Source organism: Tarenaya hassleriana, unplaced genomic scaffold (assembly GCF_000463585.1).
Source record: "Tarenaya hassleriana unplaced genomic scaffold, ASM46358v1 Cleome32, whole genome shotgun sequence".
In the NCBI taxonomy this organism is placed as follows: Eukaryota; Viridiplantae; Streptophyta; class Magnoliopsida; order Brassicales; family Cleomaceae; genus Tarenaya; species Tarenaya hassleriana.
The window spans coordinates 164,781-176,084 of record NW_010966372.1 but is presented as its reverse complement, the minus strand read 5'-3'; the positions used below and the strand labels follow the sequence as shown (position 1 = coordinate 176,084).

At 39.4% G+C, this 11,304-nt stretch overlaps 5 protein-coding genes across 12 annotated transcripts in view; 1 reads left to right on the top strand and 4 right to left on the bottom strand.

Annotated features, from left to right (window-relative positions):
* Positions 1-1,505, bottom strand: part of LOC104820768 (protein PHR1-LIKE 1) — a 4,887-nt gene extending 3,382 nt beyond the window's left edge. For 2 of the 6 annotated variants that reach the window (XM_010551358.2, XM_010551360.2), the window contains exon 1: positions 1,192-1,329. The gene's annotated coding sequence lies outside the window, so the exon portion shown is untranslated. The other 4 variants (XM_010551359.2, XM_010551357.2, XM_010551361.1 and 1 more) reach the window with 4 other exon arrangements.
* A 1,042-nt stretch (positions 1,506-2,547) lies between these two features.
* Positions 2,548-4,550, top strand: LOC104820766 (peroxygenase). The gene is made up of 6 exons (XM_010551352.1): positions 2,548-2,656; positions 3,085-3,234; positions 3,426-3,511; positions 3,589-3,683; positions 3,771-3,896; positions 3,975-4,550. Exons 1-6 carry the CDS (start codon positions 2,548-2,550, stop codon positions 4,129-4,131), a joined length of 723 nt encoding a protein of 240 aa, XP_010549654.1. The 3' UTR covers positions 4,132-4,550.
* On the bottom strand, positions 4,413-5,843 carry LOC104820767 (60S ribosomal protein L23). Its single transcript, XM_010551354.1, has 4 exons — positions 5,740-5,843; positions 4,951-5,235; positions 4,826-4,867; positions 4,413-4,651 (listed from the first exon to the last, which is right to left on the bottom strand). Exons 1-4 carry the CDS (start codon positions 5,750-5,752, stop codon positions 4,569-4,571), a joined length of 423 nt encoding a protein of 140 aa, XP_010549656.1. The 5' UTR covers positions 5,753-5,843; the 3' UTR covers positions 4,413-4,568.
* A 202-nt stretch (positions 5,844-6,045) lies between these two features.
* Positions 6,046-10,046, bottom strand: LOC104820765 (histone-lysine N-methyltransferase SUVR4). Of its 3 annotated transcripts, none has more exons than XM_010551350.1 (9): positions 9,614-10,046; positions 8,848-9,067; positions 8,025-8,741; positions 7,535-7,797; positions 7,316-7,382; positions 7,144-7,194; positions 6,807-6,900; positions 6,561-6,617; positions 6,046-6,395 (listed from the first exon to the last, which is right to left on the bottom strand). In XM_010551350.1, the coding sequence occupies exons 2-9, from the start codon at positions 9,040-9,042 to the stop codon at positions 6,358-6,360; spliced, it is 1,482 nt and encodes a 493-aa protein (XP_010549652.1). In that variant the 5' UTR covers positions 9,043-9,067; positions 9,614-10,046; the 3' UTR covers positions 6,046-6,357. The 3 variants fall into 3 exon arrangements, with proteins under 3 accessions (XP_010549652.1, XP_010549651.1, XP_010549653.1); XM_010551349.1 differs by having other exon boundaries at positions 9,641-10,046; XM_010551351.2 differs by having other exon boundaries at positions 6,046-6,389; positions 9,641-10,046.
* Positions 10,047-10,366: 320 nt separating this feature from the next.
* Positions 10,367-11,304, bottom strand: part of LOC104820764 (cysteine-rich repeat secretory protein 39) — a 2,162-nt gene continuing 1,224 nt past the window's right edge. Inside the window, exons 3-5 of the mRNA XM_010551348.1 lie at positions 11,088-11,304; positions 10,657-10,773; positions 10,367-10,546 (exon numbers count right to left, since the gene is read on the bottom strand). Of these exons, the coding sequence (XP_010549650.1) occupies positions 10,539-10,546; positions 10,657-10,773; positions 11,088-11,304 (342 nt within the window). The 3' untranslated portion in view covers positions 10,367-10,538. The remainder of the gene's footprint in view (positions 10,547-10,656; positions 10,774-11,087) is intronic.

Here is an 11,304-nt window from a genome sequence, read left to right as displayed (position 1 = left end):
AAGAGCGTTAGCTTTTCAAGGAGGGTCATAACTCGGATGCATGAATAGAGAAACACGAGACTCCCCATCAATAAGTAGTCACATATGGGAAAAGACCCTTTGTGGAGGACATGAACCATTGAACAAATTCTCATTCCATAATTCAAATCCTATATTTTGTTCTGTCAAAAACTCGCTAGGGCATATTCTTTTACTTTTCTTTCGCTTTAGATCACAAACACTTACCCCTCTCTCACCAGATTTTGATCTTTCTCCCCCTAGAGGTCTCCCTTAAGCCTCAACAAACACCACAAACAAACAGATAAAAAGAACAAGGGGAAGATGATGCATTATGCTATCCAAAATACTAAAGCTATTTTCAGGCATAGGCCGTGTGAAACTATCAAAGAGACGATGAGACGTCTACATCCGGAAGCAGAAAGGCCATAAATAAGATATGGAATCAATGCAAAAGGAATGGAATTACACATCCACTTTGGCAAAGGTAATATGGCTTTTGATGAGCCACAGGGACGTGTAAGGAGGAGTCGCCATGAGCATACGGCCGTTGAAATTCAACTCGTCAAATTAAAACTATGCAACAAAAAAGACTCAACCTTTGAAACACTCAACCTCAAAGAGACAGTTTTAAGAGCCCAAGCTCGTTGATTAAACATAGCCCAGAATTTTTTCAAGTCGTAAAAAGTCAACACCTCATGCCCGAATTCTCAAAACCCCATCAAAACCAGGAATTTCAGCTTGAAACTTCGTAGGACATTTCAAGATGACAGACCCGGCATTCGACGAACTAGGTAAGATACCGCCAAATTTCTGTCCTTTCCAAAATCCAAACTAAAACTAACCCCACAAGAAGAAGAAGAATACGACCAAGAGCCTACCAGAATCAGCAAACTCGAACACTGTTATTCGAGCTAAAATAAACCCGACAAAGACAATTATATCAATTAAAACCAAATTACTTCGAGCGACAGAGAGGGAAAAAGGAAGATAGACAATTTAATGCGCAAATCAGCATAATCCTTCTCATAACACAGGAATAAATTATCCCCCGAGTTCACTGATCGTTAACTTCGAACCCGAAACGCGAAAATCGAACTGAATCCGGGACAAAAAGCCCATCAATGAACTCCCAGCAAAATTTAAAAATCAACCCAGTAATCAGCTAATCCCCTTGTGGGTATACAAACTCACCTAAAAGCAAACTGATTCTTAAACCCCGTAATTCGGAAATTTGATCGAAACCCAGAAAATCCCATCGAAGATGGCGATAGAAATGCGAACAGTGACTGAGAAACCCAAAAGAAGATGGAATCGTCGAAAAAGATGGAATCTTACTCGAGCAGGAGCACGAAAATCGAAACCGAATCAAGAACAGACACCTCAATGAATGATTGAACCAAACAGAAATACCTTTTTTATGGCGTCCCCTCAGTATTTGCCTTCTCGATTTCCCATAAACTCTCTCTCTCTCCCCCTAAACCATGAGAAGACGCATTTTGGCCTTATTTGCCTTCTCCTTCTGACGTGTTTTCGTCCCCAGCTTTTTGTTTACATACTGACCGTTGGATCTTCCATCGTTTAGCTAGTGGTCATCCAATCAATGGCTAAGATTTACTTAGAGTATGACGACTATTTTATAGAACACGTAAAAGGCTGATGGGGACCCACTGCTTGGTCGTTTTGTTTTTCTCTCTCTCGGTCCCTTTTTAAATGTTTTATTTAATTTTACTATTTCTTGATTGGTCAAAGGTTGCTTATTGCATTAAATACATTAAATATTATAAAACTCAAACAAATTAACAATTTTGATAAATTTGCAAAGTTTTAAACACGTGGAGAATTTTCTCATTGTTATATTGATATAATCGTTAAAACTACTGAAATTTCGGAGGAAGATATTATAGTATAAACTATCAAGGTTTCTGCGAAAATAAATTGATATAACAACATATTCATGTCCTTTACCAAAAACAAACATATTCAAGTTGTACTTCTCATGCTTTTAAAATAATATAAAAAAACATTTTGTTTAGGGGTTTAACCGAAATTTAGCAATAATTTCGATTTGTCGATTGTGAATATAACCGTAAAAGTGATTTAAAATTTCGTAAAAAAATCTAAATATTTTCATAAAAATATGTTCATTTTTAGACAAGTGATATTTTAAATTTTAAAATTAACTTTTAGCAATACACATAAATTTATTTGATTGGAAATGGTTCGTTTCAACTTATGTAATATTAAATCATTTATTTGAGTAATAGATATTTATAAAAAAATAATAATTATGATGATTCAGATTTTAAATTTCGCATTTCTAAATTAAAACATTTTTATATGCAGCCATATTGCCGCTTCATACAGACCAATAAGAATATTCATATGAATTAACTAAGATAAAAATCCACGTGGATTATTCATGAGAACACGTGGCAACTCTCCATCCGAGGTGATTGGAAATTTGTTGCGGTTATGCGCTTTCCCTGCATCCATATAAATACCCCTTCTCCATCAATGTTCAATACACACGCACGCACGCATTGAGAGATGGCGACGGAAGTAGGAGCCGAGTCAATGGCCACGGCGGCGGAGAAGGCTCCGGTCACGGCGGAGAGGAAGGTCCGGACTAATCTCGAGGATCGTCTCCCCAAGCCATGTAACATTCCTTCACGATTTTGTCTTTAGTTATTGCATCTCCCGATTTCTACTTCTCTGTAGTCTTGGATTCGAGTTTGGGGCTTCGAAATCTTTCGAACTGAGTTTGATTGTTCAGATTCGGATCATCTATACGTTTTTCGGTTCTTAGATGAAATTCATGTTTCTTTCACAATACAGCGATTCGATCACTCTGCTTTAGTTACTGATCGACACATTGGAATCTATGCTTAAATGGCGTGTGCTTTTTAGATTCTTTTGAATTTCTTCGAAGAAAATGGAAACTCGAGGGATTCATGTGAAATATTAAGAGGCGAGTGTTCTACATCGATCATTAGGTTCTGCAAATTCATGCATCCATTTTCACTTTTATCCGATGAAGATGATGAAACAAGCTAGTTCGCGGTTGTCTGTTCTAAATGGTTACAGATGTTCCTCGAGCTATGGTGGCTCCAGACACGGAAAACGTGAACGGGACATGGGGTCACAAGCACCAGAACATGTCTGTTCTTCAGCAGCACGCTGCCTTCTTCGACCAAGATGGCGACGGTATCATCTACCCCTCGGAGACCTTCAAAGGTATCCGTCTCTACTGCCCAAAACAATGTGATCTAACTGAAGAATGCATCGATCCGTACACTCGTTTACTTGTGTGTTTCCATGTATAAGCGAAGAACAAGAAAAGAAAGATGAGGCGTATCTTTATACTGTTGAAAAGAATCAAAGCTTTCTATGTAAGTGATCGTCCTTCTTTCTGTATATAATTGCAGGATTCCGTGCACTCGGTTTCAACATGATCTCCAGTTTCTTTCTCACGATGATCATACACATTGCTTTGAGCTACAATACACTGCCTGTAAGCTACTGCACATACATGCCATGTCGATCATGCTTAACCTCGTTGTTTCTCATCTTGTCTGCCTTGCGAATCAGACTTGGGTACCATCGCTTTCCTTCCCGATTTACGTAGAAAACATCCATAGAGCCAAACACGGGAGCGACACCGGAACATATGACACGGAGGGAAGGTTGAGATCCTTGTCTCTTTTTTCTCATCGGAACTCTGTTTGGGCTTAGTTGATATATAAGAGCTTTCCACGGTGGGGAATTGGCAGATACATTCCGGTGAATCTGGAGAATATGTTCAGTAAATACGCGCGCACAGTGCCTGAGAAGCTGACACTCGGGGAGATATGGAGTATGACAGAGGCCAACCGCAATGCCTTCGACTTCTTCGGCTGGTCTGTACCCTCTCTCTCACACACACACACACACACACACATTGCTTGTAAAAAACTCATGTGAAGGGTGAAACACAGGGGAGCGAGTAAAATGGAGTGGGGAGTGCTCTACTGGCTGGCGAAAGACGAGAACGGTCACTTATCCAAGGAGGCTGTGAGGAGATGCTTCGACGGGAGCTTGTTTGAGTACTGTGCCTCCGCCTCCGCCAGAGGCTCTTCCCAAAAGACGGAGTGATGTGAGATCAAACTCCCATTTCTACCTTGGAGTCTTGGACACATGCGCTCTTGATTGATGCCATTATGACACTCATCCACTCTGTGAGAGAAATGCAAAAACCACATCTCCTTCATTCGATTTTCAGATATTGTTTTCCATAGTTTTGCTTTTTTCCGTCAAAATATCTGGATTCGTATTTCTTATATCAGGACCCAAATACGTCTTCTACAGCTAAATTCCTGTACATTAAATTAAAACTGGGCATAGTAGAAAAGGATAAAACTCGATTACATGCCCAATGAAAACTTCGCCCAACATAATTTTCTGATATTAAAGAGACGAAACAAAGATCCAAGTTTCAGAACAAAATTTTGAACCAGTTGCAGTAAGAAATGGAATCCCGACAACAGAAATAAGAAATTGTCCAAAAAAAAAAACAAGAGGCAAAAGTGAATTTAAACGATAGCATTGGCAGCACTGGCGATCCTAGGCCAGAGGTCAGCACACTCCTTCCCTATCGGTCCCGTAATCGCAGATCCTGATCACACACCACAACACATCATTAGACTACATCACCCCAAATCTAAAGACCCTTCTTCTCTTACTCAAATATTCATGCCATTTCAAAACCCTATCCAGCCAGATATATATGGCAGGACGACCGAATTCCTCAAAGATAACGATCCCACACAGAAGATTGATAGTAATGTACCTTTCATTTCACCCTTGGGATTGACAATCACACCAGCATTGTCTGCCAAAAAGAAACACAAACCTTGTTCAGTCAACACTGATCCAACACTCCAAGCCACACACGAATTGATAAGTGTCGATTACCTTCAAAGTACATGAAGACACCATCCTTTCGGCGCCAAGGCTTGCGCTGCCTCACTATGACAGCCGGTAGCACCTTCTTCCTTAGGTCGGGTTTCCCCTTCTTGACGGTGGCCATGACCATATCACCCACGCAAGCCGATGGGAGACGGTTGAGACGACCCTTGATTCCTTTCACGGAAATGATGTAGAGGTTCTTGGCCCCAGTGTTGTCCGCACAGTTCACCGTGGCTGCCACTGGCAGACCCAGTGACATCCTGAACTTGTTCCCGGAGGTACCTCCACGTCCTTTTTTTCCATATAAATTGTTCACAACGAATTAGATTTCAAATTACCTCTTACAGCAAAAGACAGACATTACTATGTTCAGTTCGCCTCGCTAAAATTTCAGAACAATGAACAAGTATATAGAACCAGCAGACGATCGTTTTTCGTGTTCAACTCACGAGATTAAACGCCATAAACAGCGAAATGTAAGAGAACACCAAGAGCCCAATAGTAATGGTAACGAAAGATCATTTTCGAAGAGTATTATAGTTACAAGACAGATCGGGGCAAAGTAACCATTTGAAACCTAAGTTTAGCTCCTTAAACAGACAAAACAATCAGATTGAAAACCGACAGACAACGAAACATGACGATCCAGTGAAACCGAAACAACGCAAACATCCCTCTCTCATCACAGTTTCTCGAGGAACAAGCACACGATACACAGTTCAAGAAGTTCGCTCTCATATGAACATACTCCATACACATACAGAACAGGAATACTACACAGAGAGAGAGATTTACCTCGCTTCGACATTGTTGCAGCTCTTCGATTTGCGTAGCAGCGATCCCCGTCAAAGAGAGTTTTTATACGAAGATTAAATGGAGCTAGGGTTTTGTCAGATATTGGGCTGACCCGGTTTCAACTAAAACATCTGCCCGGCCCAACTATATTTCTCTTTCTTTTTTTTTCTGTTCGTTAATAATAATCTTCCCTTCCGATTCATTGCAATTTTTTTATATATAAATACACGTCTATACATACAAATATACACAAACACGCATATATTTGTGTATATATTCAAATATTTATAGCTTTAAAAAACTCGATTGAAATTTGAAAGGGGTGATTTCGATTAAAACGCATAAAGGATGCAATGTACGAAGAAGCAATCAATTTTGCATTGTTTAGGCCCTGAGAAGGAAACCTCTTAATGTACCAAAAACAAATCATTTTCAAATTTTTTTTCTTCTCTTTTCCGAAATCAATCCTCCAAAAGATTTGTTAGAAGTCTGCGTGCAAAATCTGTCTTCTACTTCTTCTTCTTCTTCTTCATGATTGTCCAGGAATGTTCTCTAGTGTTACTCAGTCACTAATCTTCAGTTGTGTTGTGTTTCCGACTAAAAGATGCCAAGCACTTCTCATCCTCTCTTTACAGTCACTGATCTCGTCTCTGCAGCTACGAGAAAATGCGTTATTCTTGTTTTTTTTCATATATATATAGTTCAAGAGATGAAATGCCATTGTCCTAACAACGGGTGGGCTCAAACCTCGTACTGAAACATGAACCATTGAACCCGATATGCAGTTTTCAGTTTAATGGCTCGTGTTGTGTCTCACTCACCTGGTTGTTTCTGAGCAGAAACCATGGTTCTTCTTACAGAGGTCTTCTCTCGAGATCCTGTCATATCAAAAGTAAGTCATGGTTAGAGAGAACTTCTGACTTTGATCTCATGACAAAAGTGGTATTTCAGCCCGTAGATCGAACTGAACCAGACAAGTTGGAGCCGCAACTGTATATAAAAAAAAGCACGTAAACAAAAACCTATGAATCGAGGAAGTAAAGTCGCTCAGAAAGAAAATAACTGACCCTTTCGTTTTACGTCTCTGCAAGATTTGCTTCCGCAGCAACATCGAAATGCTTTCACTGGATGACTGTGGTCACTGAAGTCTATCAGATAATCCTGTGATCAACAGCACAAAAGAAGAAAAAAACTGTTTGGACAGATTTTGATGTGTATGTCTCGATGTTTCACCTGATTCTGCAACAGTCTAACCAAAGAGAACAGATAACGCAGTTCCTAGTCCCGCAATATCTTCTCTAGTTTCAGTTCAATATCCATACTTCTATCATTTGGGAACTGCGAAAGCTTCTGCCCATGCAAGAATCTGTAACTATGTAATCCATTAGCTAAACTGCCACTTACCCAAGTTAGCTCCTCCATGGCCTTCACGTCCCTTGTAGTAAAAAAGGCAATCTACAAACAAGGATTTCTGTGAGTTTACACACAATAACTATGATAATTAAGGGACGATATCTCTGTGCTGTGATAATCTACACAAATTCTAGCCAGCCAGAATGAGGTATCATATACTTACATGATAATAGTGCCTATCAGGAGTTTCTATTTCTACCGGAATGTCAATCATACTTGCATCATTGCATCTGCAATGATCATATGATACATGAGAAAACAAGAAAAGAAGGCTGGGATAATAAACAAAAAGCTGATTCACCAGAACAGTCCATGCCACATTTATGGAAGTATGAAAAAAAAACAGCAACGATATCTCTGTGCTATACACTTCAACCGTTACCTGTGATTTATAAACCTTGCGACATTTCCACATAATGTGGCATCAAGGCAGAGAGCTTCTTCGTCCTTCAGTTCCTTCTCAGAACCCCAATCTGCATCTAGGGTCACTGGATAAGTATGTCTCTCGCTACTAGAACTTATATTCCGCTCGTACAACTCTGTGTTGGTCAGTATTTCACCAACATATTCACAAACAAAGCTTCCTTTAGGCATATCTTGCAATGTTCTCAGACCCCATCCTTTTCCCTCCTGGGTCAAGAAGACCTGAAACATAAATCTTGGCTTGTCAGGCAATTACAAAGATAGATAAGGTAGTAAATAGTCAGACTAGAAAATACGAGTGAATGTTCACAGACCGCAACAACGATATATACTAGCGAAAATCACAAGAAAGTAAACCTTTCATAAGGGTAACAGATAAGACTATGGATATTGTCTACAAGTGAAACCAGAATATACAATTTAATTGCGTGGCCTTCTAGAAATGTTACCTGCAATCTGCACCTTATCCCTCGCTGTACTACCCGGTTTCCACACAACATATGGCATCCACATTTTCTCCAGCACTCTTTAATGAACTTCCTGATCAAGTGACCATTGCATTTTCCGGGTTTCTCCTCATTTGCATCTCTTTCCAGAGGGCAGTCTTGGCAATATGTATGCTCAAACTTCTCAGGTTCCTTTTTCATTCGGATACATGTGTCCAGAAATTCCTCCTTCAGCAATGCGTCTTTGGTATATGCATATTCTCCACCCGTTTCTCGAGCACAAGAACATGGAACCATAGCTGAGAGACAATCTCCCTCACAGCTTCCACAGCAATCTTCATCAGAAATCCGAGCCAAAGATATATGCACATAGGCATTTTGGTATACAATGTTCTGAGGAATGTAGGTAAATGAGGGCACATCCTCATTCCCGACCTCGTCAACCAAAGAGATAGCCACTTTCTCTGTTCCTTTAGATATGTCCCCTATGTTCTTGAACCTCCTCTTTCGATCACTCCCGACAATCTGTTGCTGCCTTTGGACAGCCTGAGAGGACGAAGCAGAAGAAGTAGAACGGTCTATTACCATCACATTCTTCCCTCTATTACCATTAGGGGAACCTTCATTCTGTCCACCTTGCTGTCCTCCAGTGTTTGGCTTCTTAACGGGGCTTTTGCTGTCCTCGTTCACTTCAATGACGGATTCTTTCTTACCTGTTTCCTATCGGAATTCGGAGCAAAGATTAAAGTTGGTAAAACCAATATAGATCAGACAAAGAAACAAAAAAACCCCTATGAAGGCAACCTCACAAAATTAAAGTGCGTACCTTTTCATCCTCGTCGTAAAAGCATGCGTCTATTAGCGCTCGATAGTTCTCTTCTTCAATCGGCTCCCATTTCCTATCAAAAACTCGCAACAGCTGCCTAAGCGCTCGCTTTGCCTTTTCTGGTGGAATACCTAACATCCCTGCTGTCATAATAGCCTTCCGGGCCCTTTCATTAATGGTCATCCCTTCTTCCATAAATCAAGATCACTAGAAACAGGACCTGTTACACAACACAAATGCAATGCACCAAATATATTTCTAGTCAACATATAGAATCTTTCTCTAACTGTGGAGATGAACAAAATTCCAGAAAGGAAGTGACACATAAAGCTAAATAAACTAGCCAAGACACAAAACTGTTCTGTGAAATTACTAATCCTTCCTGGTCTAGTAACCCAGGATGAGCTTGCTAGATTTTCATCCACAGATTCAGTGCAAAACAGAGTTATCTGATTTGACAGATGAATGAAGACACCAAACACTTTGGTCTGGTCAAAGGTTGGATGCAAATTCTTAGTTTGCAGACACTCAAGTGGAGCAAAACCAAGAGGAAAAGTGAGTGCAATTTAAACAAAATCAATTACAGAGCAGGTTTTCTGCCTAAATATCAAAACCCCATCAATGGATTCATTACATTGAAACATTATCAAATGGATGGTAAACAAATTTTTCTCATGGGACGAAGAGACGGTCAAAATCCCTATACAACGAAAGCAACAAGCATTCAAGCAAAGTACAATCTCATCGATGGAAATTTAGAGCCAACCCCATCCGCATTCGAGCGAATCCTCACCGGCAAAACCCTAAAATCTGCAGACCCAGAAAACCCCAGATCTTATAACACAATGACACTTCGATAAATCGGTAGAAATCCGAAAAGGACACAGTGGAGATTCACGAAGAACAGGTTCCGAAAGCTTCAGGAGTTTCCGCCGCCGAACAGTGCCCTCAGCTCTTCACCTGAATTCGAGGAAGAATACGAATGGAAATTCGCGGGAACTACGATAACCAGTGATGGATTCATTGCATGTGGAGATCAACCATCTTCAAAGAAAATTAGTATCTTTTTCACGACTCAAAACCATATTTTGCCCTAAGCACTCACTCGCTCCATCAAGGAGAAGAGCTTCCCAGTCAAGGAAAACACACGCACGCATCCAATTTGAAATCTCGTTTATTTAGATTTAACTAAAACATCTCCAATAATATCATATATATATATATATATATATACACATATATATGGAATTAAGTTTTATTGGGCCACCTTACACGGACAAGCCCAATCTTAAAATTAATATTTAAATAGATAATTTTTTGGAAAAAAAAAATAGGTGGTGATGATATTTCTTATTTAAGTACGAGAATCCGTTTTTTCATTTAGTAAAAAAAAAATTATATCCATGCCCTTTTCCATCGAATTTCAATCAAATTTACATTCATTTTTTTTATTATTTTTACATTGAATTTCAATTTAATTAATTCGATTAAATAAAGTCAATTTTAACCAATACATGAATAAGTCAAATATGGATATTTGTGCAATACATGAATAAGTCGGATTTGTTTACAAACCACGATTGGAGAATATGTGTAGAAGTTGTATATATACTATATAAAATTGAATAATAAAAACGGGAAAGTGATTGGGGGCAGGTCACTGAAAATCATTCCTATCCAGTTTTTTTCCTTCAACAATCTGCAGAAACGTTATAAAAAATTCCACAATTATACCCGTATTTATAAATAAAAATTAAGGTTATTTGCGAATATAAATTTTAATTAATTAATTAATTAAAAATAACTCACCGTCGCCCTTTTTGCCTAAACGCTTGAGGAACATTAGAAAAACGGCACCCATAACCAGAGCTGCTGCTGCTCCCACCACGATCGCCAGTGATTTTCCCGTACTTCCGATTTTACCCTCTTCTCCAATCACCATTTACAAAAAAACCCGAACTCAAAACGCGAAATATTAATTTCTAAACAAACCCTAATGGGGGTTTCCGGTATTTTGTTTGGTTTCGGTAAAGTATTTATTTAATTCGGGTTATTATTTTACATTTGATTTATATTGGTTTCGGTTCACTTCTTTTTTACTACAATCTATCTTAGAAAATTTTTATTTTTTTTATAAATTTTTTTGTTTTCTATAATTCAGTTTTCTAAAAATATTATATTATAGTTTGATATTTTTAGATGATAACCAAACATTTAAAAAAACAAGATTCACAAAATACCGTGGCAAGAACTGCCGGGAAGCCCGTACGGGTAATACGTATACCCAACGTAGCAACCGTCCAAGTAAACCTGACCGGCGGCGGACCACCGGCAGTCCTCCTCCACCACAGCGGCGGCGGCCACGATGCACTCGCCGCAGTCACAGAGGCCGACGTCCCCGTCACACTGAGCCACCACGTGGAGCAGCTCGTGATTGTCGGCGTAGCAGCCGTGGCC

Coding starts and splice junctions, on each gene's coding strand:
- LOC104820766 (XM_010551352.1), top strand. CDS start 2,548: ATGGCGACGGAAGTAGGAGCCGAGTCAATGGCCACGGCGGCGGAGAAG. Junction 2,657..3,084: donor GGATCGTCTCCCCAAGCCAT/GTAACATTCCTT, acceptor AAATGGTTACAG/ATGTTCCTCGAGCTATGGTG. Junction 3,684..3,770: donor ACATATGACACGGAGGGAAG/GTTGAGATCCTT, acceptor GGGAATTGGCAG/ATACATTCCGGTGAATCTGG.
- LOC104820765 (XM_010551350.1), bottom strand. CDS start 9,042: ATGGAAGAAGGGATGACCATTAATGAAAGGGCCCGGAAGGCTATTATG. Junction 8,742..8,847: donor TTTACGACGAGGATGAAAAG/GTACGCACTTTA, acceptor GAATTCCGATAG/GAAACAGGTAAGAAAGAATC. Junction 6,901..7,143: donor CCATGGAGGAGCTAACTTGG/GTAAGTGGCAGT, acceptor TGTTGATCACAG/GATTATCTGATAGACTTCAG.
- LOC104820767 (XM_010551354.1), bottom strand. Junction 4,868..4,950: donor TGTCTTCATGTACTTTGAAG/GTAATCGACACT, acceptor TCTTTTTGGCAG/ACAATGCTGGTGTGATTGTC. Junction 4,652..4,825: donor TCCCAAGGGTGAAATGAAAG/GTACATTACTAT, acceptor GTGTGTGATCAG/GATCTGCGATTACGGGACCG.